This window comes from Glycine soja, chromosome 13 (assembly GCF_004193775.1).
Source record: "Glycine soja cultivar W05 chromosome 13, ASM419377v2, whole genome shotgun sequence".
Taxonomy (NCBI): domain Eukaryota; kingdom Viridiplantae; phylum Streptophyta; class Magnoliopsida; order Fabales; family Fabaceae; genus Glycine; species Glycine soja.
The window spans coordinates 27,906-52,532 of NC_041014.1; the positions used below are offsets into that span (position 1 = coordinate 27,906).

Consider the following 24,627-nt stretch of genomic DNA (forward strand, 5'->3'; position numbering starts at 1 on the left):
CTTTGAAATGGTGTTGTGTTGCTGTCTACTGATCATAAAAAGTGAATTATATTTCTGCTGTAGAGTGCAGTCTTCCCCTAACCATTTTTCTGTCTAGAAATGAATTTTGTCACCCCCACCAACCTTCCAAGCCAGGTTTTGTTGAAAGAGGCTTTGACCAGAGTGATGATAAATCTTCCTCAAGTCCCTCCACCAGTGTGAGCATCCCCTTTTACCTCTGCCCGACTAAAACTCTTCCCAACCTCCATATTTAGAGTTAATGATTCTAGCCCATAACTGCTGCTGGTTAGAAGCTAAGGCCCATATCCATTTGCCCAACAAAGCTTCATTAAATTTAGATATTTCTTTAATCCCCAAACCACCTTCCTCCTTAGGTAGGCAAATAACCTCCCATTTTACCCAGGGAATTTTCTTGTAGTCCTTGTCTCCCCCCCACAAAAAGTTTCTTTGCAATGCTACCAATCTATGAGCTACCTTTTGAGGAATCTTGAAGAAGGAAAACAGATATATTGGTAAAGCATTGAGGACCGAATTGATTAGAGTCACCTTCCCTGCCATGGAGATATTCTTCTGTGCCCACTTAGATAATTTGTGATGCAATCCTCCCTAGGAAAGGACCAGTCACTAGAACCATGAGCAAGAGGCTCCAAGAAGATTGGGCTAGAGCTGCTGAAGAAGGCCCTAGGGTTCTCATGAACCTTAGGGTAGATTTCTGAGCCCATGGGCCAAGGTTGGGTCCAATTATCTTTGTACATATTAGACTAGGATGTCATTATCTTTGTACCCTAGAAATATAGGATTTTTCAGCCCTTGTATTTTAGGGCACCTAGACTAGTTTTTGTATTAGGGGTAGTTTTGTAATTTCACATGCACTAAGTGGATATTTGATGTGTGTGGTTGGAAATAAATTTAATTGAATTGGTAGAAGCCCAATCCAATTAAATTTTAGAGGGGGAGGTGAGCATTTGCTTACTACACCCCATTGTCACATCATATAGTCACACTTTGTGCATGTCCTTCATGCTTTTCATGCCTCATGACACCTAAGCACACTTAGTGGAGAATCTTGGAATTGATCTTGGATTAGTGAGCTGAACCATAACTAAAATTCACTAATCATAATTAGTGAAATTTTGGCTCCAAAGTTTGGCTCCACAAATTCAATTTCAAATTCAAGTGAAATTTGAATTTCCCTCCAATTTTGTGTGACACTTAGGCTATAAATAGAGGTCATGTGTGTGCATTTTTTTCAACTTTGATCATTTGAATATTAACTTCAGATTTCAGAGCTCTTTTAGAGCACTAAATTTTGTGCTCTTCTCTCCCTCTCCCTTCATTCATCTCCTTCTTCCTCCAAGCTCTTATCCATGGCCTCCTATGGTGGTGAGCTTCTTCTAGACTCATCTTCTCCTTGGAGTGGCGTCTCCTCTCTCTCTTCCTTCTCCATTCCGCTGCCATTCATCTTCCAAGGAGCAAAGGAATCCATTGATGAAGAAGATCCTAGGCCTACAAGCTCCAATGGAGCTTACATCATGTGGTATCAAGAGCATCTTCATCTGGGTGATGTTCTTTTGCTTCCTCTATCTTTTTGTTCGGTGAATTCTCTTTAATTCCTTGTTCTTCATCTTATTCTCCATGTATATCCTCCATTTTCTTGTGGTTTGGTGCTGTTTAGAGTAGATTCAAAAAAAATAAACCGATTAAATCTTAGATCTACACTTGTTCTTGCATTTCTATGGTTCAAATTTTGTAGATCTACTCTTGAATCTTGTTTTTGTGTTGATTTTAGGTTCTATCAACTTTCATTCGTAATATTCTTGTGCTGAAACTTTAGATCTAAATTTTGTTCCAAAATATTGATTAGAAAAAAAAAACACAAAAATCTAAGTGTAAATCACTTAATCCATGTTGTCTTAGAGTCATGTTTAGTCATAGTAATTGTCACATTATGCTCTAAGTTTGTGTTGAATTTTTATTTTGTTTATTGAATTCTAGATACATTTGTTCATGTATTCTTGTCATTCTTAGTCTATCTTTTGAATTTTGAGTCTAATTCATGCATGTTATTTAGTTCATAACATGTTCTAAATCAATTCCTAGAAGTAGTCTTGTTGTTGAACTCTTTTTTGTTTTCTAAGATTCCTACATGATGCCTATGATGAAGTTGAGTTGTGGTGCTGAGTTGTGGCTGGATTTGTGAATCAAATAAGTCTTAAGCTCTCTTGAATTGTGTTATTCAAGATAATTGAGCATAAGCAAACACAAATTGTAACTATCCAAGCCTTAAGCAACATAAACACTACTCTTGATTTCTAGGTTGAAATCGCTGGTGCTGGCAGCTTGAACATACAAAATTGTATAAATTACTGGGAATTGGTCACTACGAATTTTGAGCTGAAATTTTTACTGAATTTTATATACATCTGGAAAAAAATTATAAAAAAAGAACCAAGCGATTTGGATTAAAGGAAAGAATAATAAAAATTACACAAGTTGGCAGAAAAATCAGTGTCCAGGAAAAAAAAGTGAAAGGGAAGTGTGCTTGTTGTTTTGGCTCAAAAATTTGTTCTATAATTGGTGCCTATTTTATACCAATCCTAGTTCTGAAATTTAAATTGAAAATTATTGTGAAAACAAGTGCCAAAACTAGAGGTTTCTTGAGTTTTTTTTTTTTAGTTTTTCTACTCTACTCTAGAGCCATTCTAGGTTTCTCTTTGAGTCCTAGCTTGCTTTTTTGTGCTTTTCATTGCTTTAATTGTTGAATAATCCTTGAAAATTTGTCTTGTTAAAACTCTATTGGTTTAGCTTTCATTTCATTTTTTTTGTCTTTGGTTATTGCTTGTCTCTTTGTTTCCTTGTTTGTGAGTTGCCATATAGGGAATTGGAAATGAGGATTGGTGCCATATCTTGAAGAATTTGAGTCAAGAAGAAAGGGGCCAACCACCTTAAGAGCTATTGGACTAAGAAGCACTCCAAATTGAGTGAAACACTAAAGAGAGAATAGCCACCACAATTGAGGACTTTTTTTTTCTTTGTAATTTTGTAATTGGCAATTTGCTTTGCTTTCAAATTTTGTAACAAAAAGGCCTTTCATTGGAAGTAAGTTGGGAGCCTCCGCTAGGTCACCCTACTTCCATTTGTGTGTAATAATTTTAGGCAATTTTCCCTTAGGATAGTGAGTGTTTTGTTGGGAACCTTAAATGAGGTCATCCAAACACTCTTAGGATCCGCCTAGTTTGCATTTCTTGCACTTTAATTTCTTGCTTACTTTCATAGCTTATTTCTTTTACCCTCCATTGTCAAACCGCCTAGATAGCTTGCCTTTTACCAATTAGTTTTTACCTTATCTTTCACACCTTTTTTAGTGTTTATTTTGGCTAGTTTCAACCATAGTTTCTTTTACCTTTTGTTTTCAAACCCCCAACAAGAAAGAACCATAACTTAGGAACCAGCATGAGTCTTCATTCTTCATCTAGTGTTAATGGTGAGGGTTCTACTCCTAAGGACCCCTTGTATAAGATATTAGATGAGTTGAGATCCCTTAAGTTGTGGAAAGAAAAACAAGAGAGAAAAGAAAAAGGTAAAAAAAGAGTGGAAGAAATAAGTCAAGATGAAAGAGAGAAAATAAGAGAGGAAGAAAGAAGAAAAATAATGAAAGAAATGAAAAGAGAAAAACATGCCTCCTTTAGTAGTCATGACTCTTGCAAGAGTTTAAGTGAAGAACTTAACGACTATTATAGAGGGCGCCATAGCTCACATACTAAACATCACTCCCAAAGAAGAGAAAAGGATAGAAGGCCTCAAGAGGTTAACATTAGCCTCCCATATTTCCATGGAAAAGATAATGTTGAGGCCTACTTAGATTGGGAAATGAAGGTTGAACAACTCTTTGCTTGCCATCATATTAGCGAAGAGAGAAAAGTTCCATTGGCTACCCTTAGCTTTCAAGGGTATGCCCTCTATTGGTGGACTTCCCCTGTTAGGGAACGAAGGATTCATGGGGATCCTCCAGTAGAGTATTGGAATGATCTTAAGAGTGCCCTTAGGAAGAGACACATTCCCTCCTACTATGAGAGGGAGCTTATGGACAAGCTCCAAAGGCTTAGACAAGGGAGTATGAGTGTTGAAGAATATAGACAACAAATGGAATTACTCCTTTTAAGAGCTGGACTTAGGGAGGAGGAAAGAACAAGCATAGCTAGGTTCCTTAGTGGGCTTAATATGGAAGTGAGGGACAAGGTTGAACTCCTTCCATATAGGGACCTAGATGAGCTAGTCCAACTTTGTATAAGAGTGGAGCAACAACTTAAAAGAAATTATTCTTCAAAATCTTATGGCTCTCACTCTTATCCAAGGAAGGACCAAGCCCATGGAATTTTAGGGGCTGCACCTTCAAAACCCAAGGAAGATAAGGGTAAGACCATAGAGAAATACACCCCTAAGACTAGTTCCCAAGAAAGGACTAGCAACATTAAATGCTTCAAATGTCTTGGGAGAGGTCACATTGCCTCTCAATGCCCCACAAAGAAAACCATGATCATGAGGGGTCAAGACATTTATAGTAGTCAAGAGGAGACTACTTCTTGCCCTTCCTCTAGTGGAAGTGAAGATGAAGTAAGGGTTGAAGAGTCTAGTGAGGAAGTCTACCCCTATGAAGAAGGTGACCTCTTAATGGTTAGAAGGCTCCTTGGAGGTCAATCTTGTGATCTATCTCAATCCCAAAGAGAGAACATCTTTCATACAAGATGCAAAATTTTAGATAAAACTTGTTCTCTCATTGTGGATAGTGGATCTTGTTGCAATTGTTGTAGCACAAGATTAGTTTCCAAGTTGAACCTCACTATCATTCCCCACCCAAAACCTTATAAACTTCAATGGCTCAATGAGCAAGGGGAAATGATAGTTAACCAACAAGTGAAGGTACCTTTCTCCATTGGGACATATAAGGATGAAGTTAATTGTGATATAGTTCCCATGGAGGCAGGACATATTCTTTTAGGAAGGTCGTGGCAATTTGATAGGAAGATCATTTATAATGGCCTAACTAATGAGATTACCCTCACCCATCTTGGCACTAAATTTGTGTTGCATCCTCAAACACCTTCACAGGTGGCCAAAGATCAACTAACTATGAAAGATAAGAAGGATGAGGAAGAAAAATTAGAAAAACAAAAGAAAAAGAAGGATAGTAGGGCCTTGTCTTCAAAGGCCAGGGGGAATGAAAAAAAGGGAAAGGATTCCTCCAAGAAGATTGTTAAGAAGGAAAATCATTTTGCAACAAAAGGTGATATTAAAAGAGCACTCCTTCTTAAACAATCTTTCTACCTTCTTCTATCAAGGGAAACATCCCTTAGCACTGCCACAATTCCTACATTTGAGACCTTACCCCCAAAGGTCCAAGAACTATTACATGAATTTGGTGATATATTTCCCAAAGAGATACCCCCTGGGCTACCTCCTTTAAGGGGAATAGAACACCAAATAGATTTAGTCCTAGGAGCAAGCCTTCCTAATAGGCCAGCCTATAGGACTAACCCTCAGGAGACTAAGGAGATAGAGTCTCAGGTTAAAGAATTGTTGGAGAAGGGCTGGGTCCAAGAGAGCCTAAGCCCATGTGCTGTGCCAGTGTTGTTGGTGCCCAAAAAGGATGGTACGTGGAGAATGTGTACAGATTGCAGGGCCATCAACAACATCACTGTAAAGTATAGGCACCCCATTCCTAGACTTGATGATTTGCTTGATGAGTTGCATGGTGCCAATATCTTTTCAAAAATTGATCTTAAAAGTGGTTATCACCAAATCAGGATGAAAAAGGGTGATGAGTGGAAAATTGCTTTCAAGACCAAGTTTGGTTTGTATGAATGGCTAGTGATGCCTTTTGGGCTCACTAATGCACCAAGCACCTTTATGAGGCTTATGCATCATGTCTTAAGGGATTTCATAGGTAGATTTGTAGGAGCCTATATGTATAGTAGGAGCCTAGATGATCACTTAGGACATCTCAGACAAGTTCTTTCAGTCCTTAGGAAAAAAACCCTCTATGCAAATATAGAGAAGTGTACCTTTTGTGTAGATAATATAGTTTTCTTAGGTTTTGTAGTTGGTAGAAATGGGGTCCAAGTGGACCCTGAGAAAATCAAGGCCATCCAAGAATGGCCCACCCCAAAAAGTGTGGGAGATATTAGGAGCTTCCATGGGTTAGCAAGCTTCTATAGAAGGTTCGTTCCTAATTTCCCTACAATTGCATCACCTCTCAATGAGCTGGTGAAGAAGAATGTGGCATTTACCTGGGGTGAAAAACAAGAGCAAGCCTTTGCTTTGCTCAAAGAAAAGCTTACTAAGGCACCTGTTCTAGCTCTTCCTGACTTTTCTAAAACTTTTGAGCAAGAATGTGATGCCTCTGGAGTGGGAGTTGGAGCTGTATTGTTACAAGGTGGGCCCCCTATTGCTTATTTTATTGAAAAACTTCATAGTGCCACCCTCAACTACCCCACCTATGATAAAGAGCTTTATGCCTTAATAAGAGCCCTCCAAACTTGGGAACATTACCTTGTTTCCAAGGAATTTGTCATTCATAGTGATCATTAATCACTTAAGTACATTAGAGGGCAAATCAAGTTAAACAAGAGGCATGCAAAATGGGTAGAGTACTGTCATACCCTAATTTCGTCCGGGGATTATTACTTGATGACATGCAACCTTTGGTTAGCCGCTTTGAGATTACTTGGCGTCCTTTGTTGCACAATAAATGAAGTCCTGAGACGTGTCAGAAATCAAAAGGAAGCATGCTTACACGATCCGTGAAATTCCGTAATGTGGCGGAAATCGAAAAGAGGTGTTTTGCGCAATCCGTGAGTTTTCGTAACTTCTTCGAAAGCTAAAAAAGATTAAATACATAATTCGTAAGGATTCGTAACCTTGCGGAAGGAAAATAAGTATCGTTACGAAATTCGTGAAGTTTCGTAATGTTACGGAAAAAGAATTACCAAAAAAAGTAGAAGGGGGTGCATTTAGTAAAAAGGGGGTACAAATAACAATCCGGCCCACTTGGGCCTTCCATATTCTTCCTCCAGAAGGCTGTTGCTTCTGGAGGAAGCAACCTTGCTCGCCTGGGCGAGCTGGGTGGCAAGCTCCTCCCCTATTTTGCTATAAATAGGGGAAAGAGTGAAGAGGAGAGGGGTTCAGCCTTCTTGGCACTTCGGATTCTCTCGAAATTGCTAAGGAAAATTGTTTCCGTGAAGAAAATCCAAGCTGAGGTGCTTCCGTAACGTTTCCGTGAGTAATTACGCGAAGATTTTCGACCGTTCTTCAACATTCATCGTTCGTTCTTCATTTTCTTCAGTCTTCAACAGGTAAGTACCTCAAATCGAGCTTTTCAATTCATTCTATGTACCCGTGGTGGTTTACATTTCATTTCATGTATTTTTATTCTCGTTTCATTTACTTTCCGTACCCCCTTTTAACGTGCTTCAGTCATTTATTTAAGTCGTTTCTCGCCTAATCTAAAAATAAAATAAATTTCCATCGATCATTTGAATTGTATCATTCGTTAATTTCTGTTAAAATGAATTCCGATCGTTCGGTCGTGTCATAACCACGTTGGAAATCAAAAAAGAGGTAAAATAATAATATAATAATAAAAAATATCCTTTAGTAAAATGAAGCGAAAACAAATCAATCGGACGTTTTCTCTTTGGGATTTCTCATTCTTAATTGAATTGACTAATAACTAAAGTGAAACTAAGGCTAAAACCAACTCGCCTAGTCAAGCTCGTCCACAAAAAATAGGGTTTGAAAGTTTATCATTTCAGTTTTCCTTACCAAGTAAATGGATCATTTCTAAGGTCCAACGCCTTAAAATGGTCACTTTTCAAGTAAAAAAGAATCACTTGATTCACTCTTAAGGAAGAACTATGTAGGTCTGATTTCCTCTTCGATGGAGGGTACGTAGGAGCAAAAGCCTCGCTTTTGTCGACCTCAAAAAATAAAAAGAAATAAAAGTTAAGGTAATACAATTTCCACAATTCTGAAAAATAGGCTGTTGTCCTTTGAGACAAACGTGAGAGGTGCTAATACCTTCCTCAAATGTAAATACAACTCCCGAACTTAGAATTTTCATTTTGACTGGTTTCCTTCGGTTTTTCCGATGTTTCCCACAAATAAACGTTGGTGGCGACTCCGCGCATCTTTCTTCCTTTGGAAAGCGCACCCGTGAGCCTCGCCTTCGCTCGCCCACAAAAGGGCACGTTGCGACAGTTGGCGACTCCACTGGGGACCTTTTTGTGAGTTAGGCCTATTTTAAGGAATTGTGGATTTGTGAAACTTCGTGTGTACATTTGTTGAACTGTGTAAAATGTAAATAACTGTTGTCTATTTCGCATTCTTTACACTGCATTCTAAGCACCCACGGGTTTGAGTGAAAAAGGGGCCCTATACCCGGGTTCATGGGAATTTAAGGAGTGGAGGTGAATCTATGATCATGCTAGGTCTCCGACTTGCTTGATAATAGTGAAACCTCGTCTAGAACTTTCTCTCTTTATAATATGTTGTCGCTGGTATTCCATACCGCCACAATATTATTATCTTGAGTGATGATACCTCTAGAAAACAACCGTGTGAGTTATGAATCTTTGGGAGTAGTTATTAGAGACCCCTTGATACTATCCTGTAGGTCCCTAAAATAGGGGCACGGAGCAAACACGTTGTGTGCCGTTTTAAACACTGCCATGCATGTAGTCCTAAATGTCATATACGCCTTTGCTTGTAATTATTTATGGATATTGTTGTACTCTGTGCATCCCCCTGTTGCGCTTTTGCGCATCTACATCATGCCGTCACACATGCGTTGTATGTGGGTCTCGTCTTTTGTCATGGGAAGTCGAAAGATCCATATTGTCATCTTAACTGCACACATGGGGCACTACGCCCCCAAATGCGCAGTAAGGAGAGATGATTTTCCGGGCCCTCGTGTCCATAAATGCATTCATATCATGCACCGCATAAACATCTCTTCAGCATCATAATGAACATATCGTTCCTGCATTTGTCCGTTATCACATTCCCATTTTGCATGAGTCATTGCATCATAATGCATATGTGTTCAACATACTTTTTGTTCTACATGTTTGCTCATACATGATCCTTGTATTTTCCTCTACAAAACAAAAACAAAAAAAGGGAAGCATGAAAATTCATGATGCATTCTTAGTTGCATGTGTTAGGTACCATGAGCCAACCATGTTGGGATCATAAACCCATTTCTAAAATTAAAAAAAACACACAAACAACAAAACAAAATGATTGAGCATGGTACCTAATGCATGGTTAATTAAGAAAGGATGTTTCTTCGGGCATCTCGATCTCATAATTACATTTTCCATAAATAGCATGCATATTCCCGAGTCTTTCATCCCTATGAATTATTGATGAAGTATTGGCGATCAAAATTGCCATTCCCTGGGTTATGGGGTTGAACCAAGCTCGTGCTTTTACGAAAAGGTTCATCGAGTCAAGTTGAAGCATGGAAGTAACCATCTTGCAAAAATTGGGGCAAAAGATGGATCGTGTTACATCATTGCTTCATCTACTGCCAAACACATTTAGGGTTGTCGATGTCCCTGTTACTTACAGTTTCACCTTGATGGAGATGTCATGGACCATGTTGAAAATCTAAATTGATTCAACCCCATATCCAGTGTAAAAATTTGCAATACTTCAACTGTGCATCATTCGCATACATCCATGTTGTTCATTGGTTGCATTGCTCATTGCATTCTTTCCTTGAAAAAAAAAGAACTTAATCATTGTTATAAAAAAGAAAAAAAAACATGCTTTACGGTGCCCTCACTGAACTTGTGCTAGAGCTAGAGTAATGGGTGAAGTAGAGGAGATACAAGAGAAGATGAAGGTCAACATGGAGGCCATGAAAGAGCGAATGGCCACGATGATGGCCATGATAAGCATAAGGAAGATAATGGAAGCCAATGCGGTTACAATTGCCGCTACCAGCACTGTTGCTAAGGTGAACCTGATGCCCCCATCTGGCCTCAACCAAATGAATCATCCAACCTTAGATATGGTAGGCAAAGATTTGGGAAGTAGGGGCGGCCCCCATTATGCGCAAATTTAAAACAAGCATGCCTTCCCACCATATGGCTTGCCTCCCAACTATACGCCACCCAAAGTGGCGTACACTCCCAATAAGAATGTCAATAACTCCACTCCTATACCCATTGAGAGCCAATAACCCCAAACTGATCATGCACATGTCTCTTAAACCGTGGGGGAGACACATGAAATTCCCCACCACAATCTAGCCGACTTCGAGCCTTGCCTCGGATATGCCACTGAAGGGCAAGCAATTGGTGGTATACCCCTGCAAAACACTTCGAAGGGCCCTCAGTATCACCCCCAGCTACACCTCTTGCCTTCTACAACAAGTAAAAACCCTCATCCTATGGCAAAAGTGAAAAAGTTGGATCATCTAGAGGAAAGGCTCAGGGCCATTGAAGGAGGTGAAGATTATGCCTTTGCTAACCTAGAAGAGTTGTTCCTAGTACCCAATATCATCACCCCTCCCAAGTTCAAGGTGTTGGACTTTGACAAGTACAAGGGGACTACTTGCCCCAAGAACCATCTAAAGATGTATTGTCGGAAGATGGGGGCATACACAAGGTGAGGAATTGTTGATACATTCCTTCCAAGAAAGTCTTACCAGGGTAGTTGTTCCCTGGTACACTAACTTGGAACCTTCCCGAGTCCATTCCTGGGAGGACCTAATGGTTGCCTTCGTTAGGCAGTGTCGGTATAATGGCTTCGGATATGATGCAACTACAAAACATGTGCAAAAAGGGGGCATGAATCTTTCAAAGAATACACCCAAAGGTGGAGAACCTGGCAGCTCAAGTGGCACCTCAATGACGAAAAAAATGATGACAATGATAGTAGACGCATTACTAGTATTCTACTATGGAAAATGGTGGGTTATACACCTTCAAGCTTTGCGGATTTGGTCTTCGCCGGCGAAATGATCGAAGTGGGTCTAAAAAGAGGCAAATCTGATCATCTTGTTTTGATAAATGCAAAAAAAAAAAAAAAACTGGGGCAAGTGAAGAGGATGAGAAGGAGGGAGAAACCTATGTTGTGACTGTCGTTCTTATACGACCAAGTTTCCCACCAACCTAACAATGTCATTACTCAGCCAATAACAACCCTTCTCATTACCCAACACCCAGTCATCCACAAAGGCCATCCCTAAAATCAACCACAAAGCCTACCTACCGCACTTACAATGACAAACACCACCTTTAGCATAAACCAAAACACCAACCAAGAAATGAATTTTGCAGTGAAAAAGCCTGTAGAATTCACCCCAATTCCAGTGTCCTATGCTAACTTGCTCCCATATCTACTTGATAATTCAATGGTAGCCATAACCTCAGCCAAGGTTCATCAACCTCCATTTCTCCGAGAATACGATTCGAACGCAACGTGTGCTTGTCACGGAGAAGCCCCGGGGCGTTCCATTGAGCATTGTAGGGCTCTGAAGCGTAAGGTGCAAGGTCTAATTGATGCTGGCTGAAATTTGAGGAGAATCGTGTGTAAATCCTGACATTGACAAGAGATGCCACACATGGGACAATTTTGAAAGCTGTTGTTAGATGTCTCTAATGACTCATCAGGATTTTCAACTTTCACCGGAAGTGGGTGCAAGCCATTGGTCTGTTTGCTCAAGCAACCTGTGCTCCTGAGTTTGGACTTCCAAGACCGTTCAATCAGAGATTATTCATCTTGTGTGTTGGTGGGGCTGCCATAAAACAACAAATAAAGTTCAAAACAAATAAGTTTTAGAATAAAAATAATAAAAAAGTTCAAAAAAAAAGGGGGGGGGGGCATTTGATTGATTGTGTTTTCAAGACGTTCATGTGACCTCATTTTATCATTCCGGAAAGTTTGTCTTTTTAGAGAGAAGTGAGTTATCAAGAATAGGATGTTGGACAAATGGCCTCAGTTAACTTAAGAAAAATGGGGGTTGAATTAAGATACGAAGACTATTCCCCAATTAAACTTTCACTCTCTCTTTTTGGATTAACAATGCACCCTTAAATTACTCAAAAGACAATTCAAAATAAACTTCTTTAAAGCAAAAGATAAATAGCAATAAATAAAAGAAGTTTAAGGGAAGAGAGGAATGGAAACTTGATTTATACTGGTTCGGCCACTTCCCGTGCCTACGTCCAGTCCTCAAGCAACCCACTTGAGATTTTCCATTCTCTTTATAAAACTCTTTTTACAAAGTCTGAACCACACAGGGACAACCCTTCCCTTGTATTCAGGAATCCTCTATAACAAGAGACCCACGGTCTCTTAATCCCTTTTCATAAATAAGAAGAAGAGAAGAAGAAATCTCTCTTAAAAGAGATAGATTCTATAATGAAGATCAATCAAAATTCTTTATTGAATATGCAAGTGGTTGACCAAGGAATCTTTTTGAGAGGATAAAACTGTTTGGGCAATGAAAAGTCTCTTTAAATTCGTGTTTCCAAGTCACCTTTGATTGTCATTCATAAAACATCTGAATAGATGTGACTCTTGGAAATTATTTTCTGAAAATCCGCTCTGGTAATCGATTACAAGACTTGTGTAATTGATTACAGGCTTTAAAATTTGAATTAAAACGTTCAATAAGCTGCTGGCAATCGATTACCAGAGAGAAAATCTCAATTTGAAATGATAGAACTCTTTGGTCAAACCTTTTGTTTTTTCAATTTGGAAACTTCTTCCTAAAGATTCTAGAGATCAACTTGATCATATATCTTGATTTTCTTGGATTCTTGTCTTGAATAAAACTTAGAAGCACTTGATCCTTTAGCATCATCAAGACATCAAAACATCTTGCTTCTACATAGGAGTCATTTGACTTAATCCATCAACTGAAAAATCCTTCAACTATTTCTCGTCCTTGGAAAATTCTTTTTGCAAGAATCAACTACTTCTTTCATTCTTCCTCACTACGAGGTTGTGAAAACAAGACAACAATTGGTACCTCTAAGCCCTACATTGGGGCAACGAAAGGCACCATGTAAAAACCTCAAGCGAACCTAGGGGCAGATTAGAAGTTTTCACCGAATAGGTTCCCAGCTACAAGGTCATGATGAAAGATAACAATTGGTACCTCAAAGCCTTACACTGGGGCAATGAGGGGCAACGTGCATGAGCCTCAAGTGAACATAGGGGCAGATCAAAAGTTCTCACCCGTCGATGTTTTTAAACAAAAAAAAGGGAGACAAGCCCTGGAATTTCAATAGATTGATTAAATGTCAAACGGCTCCATTCCCGTCACTCCAAAATGGTCAAGTGACTAAATCAAATAGAACATACACTCTGAGGGAGTTCCCGGAGAGATTTGCAAAAGATAGGATAAGGTTGCATGAATTATCACCTTTTTCAAAAGGACAGTCAATTTGTGTTTTCCAAAAAAAATTAAATCAAAATCACGAAATAGGGAAAGAATGTCATGAACATTGTACAAATTTCCATTGCATTCCATTGTTTCATGTGCGGTCAGCATTACCAAATTTCACAACAAAGGTTGCATGCATCTGCATCCCTAAAAATCATGTTAACTGCATAGATTTCCTACATCTCGTGTCCAATCTTTTTGGATGACCTGCCCTCTCGATGAGTCGATCTCTTGCTTTCTCATAAAGGTGGACCCTTGGGTACTAGTACCTATCACCTTTAGAGGACTATATGTCCTCGCCTGCAGAGGGCTGCACGCCCTCACCTTTAGAGGGCTACGCGTCCTCATTTTCAGTGTGCTCCATATCCACACCTTAAGAGAATATAAGGTCCTTTGCCCTTAGATGCTTAACCGAGACTTGCGCTCCCGGTTAAGGGGCCAGTAGTTTCCTTTTATCAGTTCCTGGGCCACCCCCTGATATTAGAGGGCGACCAACTGTGCGAGCACATCCAGAGAGGGAGGCTGTCACGCATCTACTATGCATACTGGGGCAAGATTTCACCCGTGCCGCTGCAAAAAGACGAGTGTGGATCATGCGCACCAACATGACCACTTTTACATGGATATGGATGACATTTCTATTTAGTAACATTCTGCCTGGCAACCACAATGCCAATCTCCCCCTGCAGATGTATCGGTTGGTCTGTGCCGTCATGACATAGGTAAGTATGCACATGGTTCAATTGATTTCTGATGTCATCTATTGTTTGCAGGGATCGCGCCCACAAGACGCCCAGTGGGCCCGAAGAAGTCCAACAGGGCCCTGGGGTTTCCAGCTCTGGTTACGGGCCTCTGTCAGTCCTACAGGGTGCCCATTCCCCCAGCGAGGTCATGCCATCGTGACATAGGTAAGTATACAGATGGTTCAACTGATTTCTGATACCATCTATTGTTTGCAGGAATCGCACCCACAAAGACACCCAGTGGACCCGGAGAAGTCCAACAGGGCCCTGGGGTTTCTAGCTCTGGTTACGGGCCTCTGTAGTCCTACAGGGTGCCCGTTCCCCCCGGCAAGGTCACGTCATCATAGGTAAGTATGCACATCGCTCAACTGATTTCTGATTTCATCTATTGTTTACAGGGATCGCGCCTGCAAGACACCCAGTGGACCCGAAGAAGTCCAACAGGGTCTTGGAGTTGTCAAGCTCTAATTACGGGTCTCTGTCAGTTCTACGGAGTACTTGTCACCTCCAGCAAGGGCATCAGGCCCCCTACTAATCGAGCTTTCATCAAGAAGTACTGCGTCTCCAGGCAGGCGCAGGGTGAAACACCACAGCAGCCTGGGGATGGCCAGCAGCGGGCAACAGATGCACCGCCATCACCTCTAGAGTTCACCTCAGCTCATCCACAAAAAGGTTAGAGCGTTGCTTACGACCCATGGCCGAGCAATAGGCGACCAAGTCTAGAGCCAAAGGTAAGCAAAGTACTAGGTCTGTGACCGACAAGCCATCAAGCGTCCAGCTCAAGACGTTAAAGAAGTGCTTCTAGGAGGCAACCTAGTACCTTTTAAATCTCTGCTTGTTATCTGATCACCTTTGTTTCTCAAGTCATAGCAGGACACACCTTGTTGCTCATGATCCTAGGAATTTAAATAAAACAAGCACAAGCTCGGAAGGTAGTCATAACTCACAAAAAAAAATTATATATATATATATATGTGTGTATGTTTAGGTAGCAAGATACCTTGGATATGCATGTATATAGCAAAAATATCTCACAAAACATATATATGTATGTTTAGGTAGCAAGATACCTTGGACATGCATGTATATGGCAAAATACCTCACAAAATATACGTATGTTTAGGTAGCAAAATACCTCAAAAAAAAAAAAGAGAGAGCAAAAAGAGAGTGAGCAAGAAAAGAATAAGAAAATAACAATAATAATAATAATAATAATAATAATAATAATAATAATAATAAGTTGTCTAGCTAAAACACAACATGCTTGTGAAAAGAGATAATTTCCGACTTTTCTTTGAAAGATTTTACTGATCTTAACCAGTTTTTGAAAAAAAAATGTGTGTACACATTTGAAGGGTAAATGCTGTGAAAAGTTTTTCGAACATCCAAGATAGACTCGGATGAATGCACAAATTGATAGAAGAACATATTTTGGAAATACTGGGTTGACTTAAAATAGGGAAAATAAATCCTGAGCCCTAGTGTCACATGACCATAAAAACTTGATGCTTGAGTGTCCACATGGGTGCATGCATGACCAGTTTTGCATAAAATTTCCTAATCATCATTTGTTGCATGTGTATCATGGGAATAATGTGGGGACATCCCCTTTATCCCCGAACCGCTGGCCAAATCCTGACATGTATCATGACCAGCCGTTCTACAAGCCTTGAGCCAAAATCCCAACTCACCATAATCCTTACCCTCGGAAGAAAACACAAAGAGAAGGAAAATTCCCAATCCAAGAAAGGGAGAAGACACAAAAAAAGAAGAGAGAATTCCCAATCCAAGAAAGGGAGAAGACACAAAACAAAAAGAAAATTCCCAATGAAAGAGTGGGAGAAAGCAAAAAAAAAGAAAGGAAAATTCTCGATCAAGGATCGGAAGAAAACAAAAGAAATATGCAGAAAGGTCTTCGGATCAGACAATATCTGAACAATACAGAATTGTCACCAAGTAAACAAAAAAGAAAGGAAACCACGACCCAAAGTGGCCCTCTCCCTTTGATTGCCAACCAAAATCCTGTGCGCTAGCGACTTTCTCGCCACGCACTAAACAAAAACAAAAAAGGAAAAGGCAAAAACACTCAAGGCCAAATTCCCCACCTAAAAACCATTCCCAAAATAAGTCATATTGATCCATGATCACGCATGTAATCTTTGATTTGATAGGAAATGATTTGCAAAATCAAGTCATGACATATCTATGGTTCGGAATTAGGATAAAATACTTACCTGTGTGAGATTGATACACTTTGAGTGATTTTCTCCTATCTTTGTTGGACCCAGTGTTTCCTCTAAATGGTCATTTAGAAAGGAAATGCTAACATCCAAAATCTCATTTACGGTTATGAGAAAATTTCATCAGCATACTCTCCTTCCCCGATAGACACATTGTTTTTCATCCAAAAAGCATATGTTGCTCTGATCAGTTGGAAGTTTTGTCCTTTTACTAAAGCATGTTCGCATTTTGGTGAAGAAAACACCGAGACTATTTTTAATCTCACAGTTGTCAAGAACTACGTAGGTCTGAGTTCCTCATCACAAATTGAGGATATGTAGGAGCAAAAGCTCTGCTTTTGTCGACCACCCCACTTTTTGTTACCGTGTCCCAAGAGACCGGTGGCATGCGGAGCCACATGACCGTGGGATCCCCAGATTCATGTTCTTTTATGTTTCATCCTTTATCATTTACATGACTTGAGGGACTAACGTTTGTTTTTTGATGTCGCAATTGTCATTTGTTTTGTGCATATATTTTGTTTGGACTATTGCGTTAGTGCTTACTTTGTTGTTGTCAATAGTGTTTGTTGAAATTCTGGAACCGTGTAGAGTTTTTCATTTAGGAACGTCGTCCTAAAAATAAAATGAACCAAAAATCATGATAAAAAAGAAGAGAAGTGTAGTGAATAAATGTCTGCGTATATAAGGAAAAAGGAAAATGTGCATAGAAGGGTTTTTATAAAAAAAAATATATACGTGTAGAGGGATTCTTGTGTGTGTGAATGAGTATATATAAAGAAACTTTTGTATGAACCATAAGTGTGTGTTGGAGAAAAACGAAAAAGATCTTTGAATGTAAATAGGGTTTGACCGTGTGACGTAAAGAAAGAGAGTTCCAATGCGTAGACAGAAAAAGTAAGAGTGTAGATATACAAAAGAAAATTTCTTCATAAAGGACCACAGGTGTATAATTTTGTGAATATATAAAAATGAAAGAAAAAGGAAAAAGAAAGAAAGACCGCAAAGGTCGACATGTTATAATTAAAGAAGTATAAATCATTCGTAAAGAGCAAACGTATCTTCTGGAAACAAGGGACTGATGCTAAGAGTTTATTTTCCGGAATAACCGAGATAAGAATGGATGAATTCGTTGAACTGATAAAGGAACATAATTGGGAAACGTTGGGTCTGTTTGTGTAAATTCCCGACCGTAGTATCACCATGCCATAAACGGGATGCTTGAGTGCCCACCTGGCTGTAGCCATGACTAATTTTGCACGTTGTTTTCAAATCATCATTGTCGCGCGTGCCTTATGGAATAATATGGAAGTTCATCCCGAAATCAACACCTTGACACCCAAATTTGTTTCGCCCCAGATGTCGAGATTGGGTTCCCATGATAAAAAACCCCATTGAAACACAACCTTAGACCTTTTTGAACCTTGGCCTATAAAAAGAATCCTCATTCCTTCCCCGAAGCAAAGGACAGCGGAATCTCCTCAAGGGAGAGCGAATAGAATGCTAAAACCCGATTTCCCAAAGAAAGGGATGGGGAAGGAGAAGTGAAAAGAAAGAAAAGGAAGAAATGGAAAGAAAGAAAAAGAAAAAGATGAAAATAAAGAAAAGAACAAAAGAAAGGAAAGAAGGATACCCGATCAAAGATCGAAAGGAAGTAAAAAGGGAAAAGAGGCAATTCTCGATCAATGAGAGAAAGAGAACGGAAGATCTTCAGACCAGATAAATTTTCAACAAGGTAAGGGACTGCCGGAAGAGGAAAACCCATTTTTGGTGTCTCTTCCCTTCAGGTTTCCATTCAAAGTCGTTCTCGACTGGCGATATCCCACCCCACCTGAACAAAGAGGAAAAGACCGAAATGCCCAGCTTCCTCTCCAAAAACACCACCCTCGAGAAAATCCTATTGGTCCGTGATCGTACATTTGATCTTTGATTCGATAGGAAGTCGTGTGCAAAATAGAGTCATGGTGCAGTTATTGTTTGGGAATAGGATAAAACACTTGCCTGTGTGAGTTTTATACATTATGAGTGATTTATTTTCAGCTTAGCCCGATGTTCCCCCTGCATGTTCATTTAAAAGCTAAAAGTTGACATCCTGCCCTTTATTCTCGGTTACAAATAAGATTACCCTTGGCACAAGTATATTGTTTCTCTAAGATATGGTGCTCTCGCGAATGATTTATTTTTCTTTACAAAAAACATGTTTGCCTTTCAGGTGGAAAAACCCGGTGGACCGTTCAGTCCTGCCAACCCTTTTTCGGAGCCCCATGAATCGCGTTTTCGTTCATGCGTCCTCCACCCACGAGTTTGGAGCCATGCGTAGTGATTGCTTAGTGCAATTCTCCATTCTCAACCCTTTTTCGGAGCCCCATGAATTGCGTTTTCGTTCATGTGTCCTCCACCCACGAGTTTGGAGCCATGCGTAGTGATTGCTTAGTGCAATTCTCCATTCTCAACCCTTTTTCGGACACCCATGAATTGCATTTTTGTTCATGCGTCCTCCACCCATGAGTTTGGAGTCATGCGTAGTGATTGCTTAGTGCAATTCTCCATTCTCAACCCTTTTTCAGACCCCCATGAATTGCGTTTTCGTTCATGCGTCCTCCACCTACGAGTTTGGAGCCATGCGTAGTGATTGCTTAGTGCAATTCTGCATTCTCAACCCTTTTTTCGGAGCCCAATGAATTGTGTTTTCATTCATACGTCCTCCATCCACGAGTTTGGAGCCATGTGTAGTGATTGCTGAGTGCAATCCTCCATTCTCCAGAGTTTTTCATCGTCAAGGGCGGATCCTCTTGACTGGAAATGCGATCTTTGTTATTTTCCCGATTGTTTCCTTTTCCCAAATGTGTATATGTATATTATATTTGTTGTTCTTGTTGTTGTCTGTATTGTGTTGTGCAGAAAAGAAAAAGGAGTAGAAACGAGAGTCGTCATGGACTAATCACGGAAAGGGCAAGACGGACGAAATCAGTGTCTTATCTTTGCTTTCCTCTTATCTCCGATAAAAGGTAAGTAAAGAGGGACAACTGTCATACCCTAATTTCGTCTGGGGATTATTACTTGATGACATGCAACCTTTGGTTAGCCGCTTTGAGATTACTTGGCGTCCTTTGTTGCACAATAAATGAAGTCCCGAGACGTGTTAGAAATCAAAAGGAAGCAGGCTTACGCGATCCGTGAAATTCCGTAATGTGTCGGAAATCGAAAAGAGGTGTTTTTGCGCAATCCGTAACTTCTTCGAAAGCTAAAAAAGAGTAAATACATAATCCGTAAGGATTCGTAACCTTGCGGAAGGAAAATAAGTATCGTTACGAAATTCGTGAAGTTTCGTAACGTTACGGAAAAAGAATTACCAAAAAAAGTAGAAGGGGGTGCATTTAGTAAAAAGGGGGGGTACAAATAGAAATCCGACCCACTTGGGCCTTCCAGATTCTTCCTCCAGAAGGCTGTTGCTTCTGGAGGAAGCAACCTTGCTCGCCTGGGCGAGCTGGGTGGCAAGCTCCTCCCCTATTTTGCTATAAATAGGGGAAGGAGTGAAGAGGAGAGGGGTTCAGCCTTCTTGGCACCTCTGATTCTCTCAAAATTGCTGAGGAAAATTGTTTCCGTGAAGAAAATCCAAGCCGAGGCGCTTCCGTAACGTTTCCGTGAGTAATTACGCGAAGATTTTCGACTGTTCTTCAACATTCATCGTTTGTTCTTCGTTTTCTTCAGTCTTCAACGGGTAAGTACCTCAAATCGAGCTTTTCAATTCATTCTATGTACCCGTGGTGGTCCACATTTCGTTTCATGTATTTTTATTCTCATTTTCATTTACTTTCCGTACCCCCTTTTGACGTGCTTCAGTCATTTATTTAAGTCGTTTCTCGCCTAATCTAAAAATAAAATAAATTTTCACCGATCATTTGAATTGTATCATCCATTAATTTCTGTTAAAATGAATTCTGATCGTTCGGTCGTGCCATAACCATGTTGGAAATCAAAAAAGAGGTAAAATAATAATATAATAATAAAAAATATCCTTTAGTAAAATGAAGCGAAAAAAAATCAATCGGACGTTTTCTCTTTGGGATTTCTCATTCTTAATTGAATTGACTAATAACTAAAGTGAAACTAAGGCTAAAACCAACTCGCCTAGTCAAGCTCGTCCACAAAAAATTGGGTTTGAAAGTTTATCATTTCAGTTTTCCTTACCAAGTAAATGGATCATTTCTAAGGTCCAACGCCTTAAAATGGTCACTTTTCAAGTAAAAAAGAATCACTTGATTCACTCTTAAGGAAGAACTACGTAGTTCTGATTTCCTCTTCGATGGAGGGTACATAGGAGCAAAAGCCCCGCTTTTGTCGACCTCAAAAAATAAAAAGAAATAAAAGTTAAGGTAATACAATTTCCACAATTCTGAAAAATAGGTTGTTGTCCTTTGAGACAAACGTGAGAGGTGCTAATACCTTCCTCAAACGTAAATACAACTCCCGAACTTAGAATTTTCATTTTGATCGGTTTCCTTCGGTTTTTTCGACGTTTCCCACAAATAAAAGTTGGTGGCGACTCCGCGCATCTTTCTTCCTTTGGAAAGCGCACCCGTGAGCCTCGCCTTCGCTCGCCCGCAAAAGGGCACGTTGCGACAAGTACCTAGAGCAATTTCCATATGTTATCAAATACAAAAAGGGAAAAAAATGTGGTAGCTGATGCCCTCTCTAGGAGACACACATTGTTTTGCTCCCTAGGAGCTCAAATTTTAGGATTTGATAATATTAGGGACTTGTATGCTTTAGATGAACATTTCTCTCCCATTAGGAAATTACTTGTGAAAGAGAGCCATGAGGGTGGGCTCATGGGCCACTTTGGGATAGACAAGACCCTTGTCTTACTCAAAGAAAAGTTTTATTGGCCCCATATGAAGAAAGATGTCCATAAGCATTGCACTAGGTGTGTGGCTTGTTTACAAGCCAAGTCTAGGGTGATGCCTCATGGGCTATACACACCCTTACCCATCCCATCTGCACCTTGGGTAGACATTAGTATGGACTTTGTCCTTGGGCTTCCTAGAACCAAAAGAGGTGTAGACTCTATCTTTGTGGTGGTGGATAGGTTTAGCAAGATGGCACACTTTATACCATGCCACAAGGTGGATGATGCTTCCCACATCTCAAAACTCTTTTTCAAGGAAGTTGTGAGACTCCGTGGTTTGCCTAGGACCATTGTGTCAGATAGAGATGCTAAGTTCCTTAGCCACTTCTGGAAAACCTTATGAGCTAAGCTAGGAACTAAACTTCTTTTCTCTACCACTTGTCATCCACAGACTGATGGGCAAACAGAGGTAGTGAATAGGTCTTTATCCACCCTTTTAAGGGCTCTTCTGAAAGGCAACCATAAGTCTTGGGATGAGTATCTTCCTCATGTAGAATTTGCCTACAACAGGGGGGTTCATAGAACCACCAAGCAGTCCCCTTTTGAGGTTGTCTATGGGTTCAATCCCCTAACATCGTTAGACCTCATTCCCCTCCCACTGGACACTTCTTTTATACATAAAGAAGGGGAATCTAGATCAGAATTTGTAAAGAAGTTGCATGAGAGGGTTAAGAACCAAATAGAGAACCAAACAAATGTGTATTCAACTAAAGGCAATAGAGGAAGAAAAGAGCTAGTTCTTAATAAGGGTGACTGGGTTTGGCTCCATCTTAGGAAGGATAGATTCCCTACTAAAAGGAAATCCAAGCTTAGCCCTAGAGGGGATGGACCTTTTCAAGTTTTGGAGAGGATCAATAACAATGCCTATAGGTTGGACCTCCCAGAAGAGTATGGAGTCAGCACCACTTTTAACATTTCTGATTTAATTCCTTTTGCAAGTGGAGCTGATATTGAGGAGGAGGAACTAACAGATTTGAAGTCAAATCCTCTTCAAGGGGAAGGGGATGATGCAATCCTCCCTAGGAAGGGACCAGTCACTAGAACCATGAGCAAGAGGCTCCAAGAAGATTGGGCTAGAGCTGCTGAAGAAGGCCCTAGGGTTCTCATGAACCTTAGGGTAGATTTTTGAGCCCATGGGCCAAGGTTGGGTCCAATTATCTTTGTACATATTAGACTAGGATGTCATTATATTTGGTCCTTGTATTTAGGGCTCCATATTATAGGTAGGGTACCCTAGAAATATAGGATTTTTCAGCCCTTGTATTTTAGGGCACTTAGACTAGTTTTTGTATTAGGGGTAGTTTTGTAATTTCACATGCACTAAGTGGATATTTGATGTGTGTGGTTGGAAATAAATTTAATTGAATTGATAAAAGCCCAATCCAATTAAATTTTAGAGGGGGAGGTGAGCATTTGCTTACTACACCCCATTGCCAGATCATATAGTCACACTTTGTGCATGTCCTTCATGCTTTTCATGCCTCATGACACCTAAGCACACTTAGTGGAGAATCTTAGAATTGATCTTGGATTAGTGGGCTGAACCATAACTAAAATTCACTAATCATAATTAGTGAAATTTTGGCTCCAAAGTTTGGCTCCTCAAATTCAATTTCAAATTCAAGTGAAATTTGAATTTCCCTCCAATTTTGTGTGACACTTAGGCTATAAATAGAGGTCATGTGTGTGCATTTTTTTCAACTTTGATCATTTGAATATTAACTTCAGATTTCAGATCTCTTTTAGAGCACAAAATTTCGTGCTCTTCTCTCCCTCTCCCTTCATTCATCTCCTTCTTCCTCCAAGCTCTTATCCATGGCCTCCTATGGTGGTGAGCTTCTTCTAGACTCATCTTCTCCTTGAAGTGGCGTCTCCTCTCTCTCTTCCTTCTCCATTCCACTGCCATTCATCTTCCAAGGAGCAAAGGAATCCATTGATGAAGAAGATCCTAGGCCTACAAGCTCCAATGGAGCTTACATCAATTTGGATTCACATTTGTTGATCAAAGGCTCCCACACCAATCTGCTTGAGGGTTTAGCCCCAACAGGAATACCCAAATAGCAGAAGGGGGTTTCCAGTTGCCTACAATTCAGGGTTTGGGCAGCCTGACTTACCCAATGGACCCTACCTCCTATAATCCCAAATTGGCTTTTTGCATAATTAATCTTCAGACCTGAGGCCAATTCAAATCCTCTGAGCATAGCCTTCAAAACAAGAACATTCTCCCAAGCAGCCTCTCCCACAAATATTGTGTCATCTGCATACTGCAAAATATTAGTGGGTTCCTTTTTCTTTCCAACCATGTAACTTCTATATAAATTCTTCTGAACTGCTTCCCTCATCAATCCTGTGATGCCTTCTCCAACTATATTGAAGAGTAAGGGAGCTAAAGGGTCTCCTTGCCTCAAGCCTCTAGTAGGAGCAAATTCCTTTGTAGGACTGCCATTCACAAGAATTGAAATTGTTGCTGAATTGAGACAGGCAGAAATCCATTGTCTCCATTTGGGACAAAAGCTCATTCTTTGCAGCATATAATCCAGAAAAGCCCATGAGATTGAGTCATAGGCCTTTTCAAAATCCACCTTGAAGACCATAGCTGGCATTTTGCTTCTACAAGCTTCCTCAATCACCTCATTGAGAATTAGTATGCCATGAAGGATGTGTCTGTCTTTGATGAAGGCTGTCTGTCTCTCATCAATAAGGCCATATATCACATGTCTCAATCTATTTTGAATAGTTATGAAACCAGTAATTTGAGAACAAGATGCTAAACTGGTTTAGGCTACAAGAAGCAAGTTTTAACCACTATGCAACATTTGCTTTTAACCAATGTAGTGTATGAAATAACATGTTTTCTCTTTTTTGCTTGATCATTATTAATTCTGATGGCAATATCAATAGATACAAAGCCACAACTGATATAGAAGTGGCCCCTGCAGCAAAATCTAGGTAGTGTATGAAATAACATTAATAATTCTCTTTTTTGAGTTCTGCCCTTAATTCTTTTTTTATTCTTCTGTATTTTATACTTTTTTTTTTCTATAGTTCATTTCATCATCATTGTAACTATAGCTGCCCATTATAAAATAGCTTAGAAAATCTAGGTCTGCTGCTTCTGAACCTTTTATTTATCCTTGAAGTAGTTTAATTATTTTTTTTATTTGTGTTCAACTAGTGAAGAGTGAAGACTGAAGTTGTTCTGTCAAACTCATTGATTTTCCTTTCATTTCGACGGAAGCCTAAGCAATACACTGCCACTGAATTGCCAGTAAG

General features: G+C 39.9%; 1 protein-coding gene across 1 annotated transcript; it reads right to left on the reverse strand.

Annotated features, from left to right (window-relative positions):
• Positions 1-23,327: 23,327 nt before the first annotated feature.
• Positions 23,328-23,948, reverse strand: LOC114382644 (uncharacterized mitochondrial protein AtMg01250-like). Its single transcript, XM_028342204.1, has one exon. The coding sequence runs from the start codon at positions 23,946-23,948 to the stop codon at positions 23,328-23,330; it is 621 nt and encodes a 206-aa protein (XP_028198005.1).
• Between the last annotated feature and the right edge of the window lie 679 nt (positions 23,949-24,627).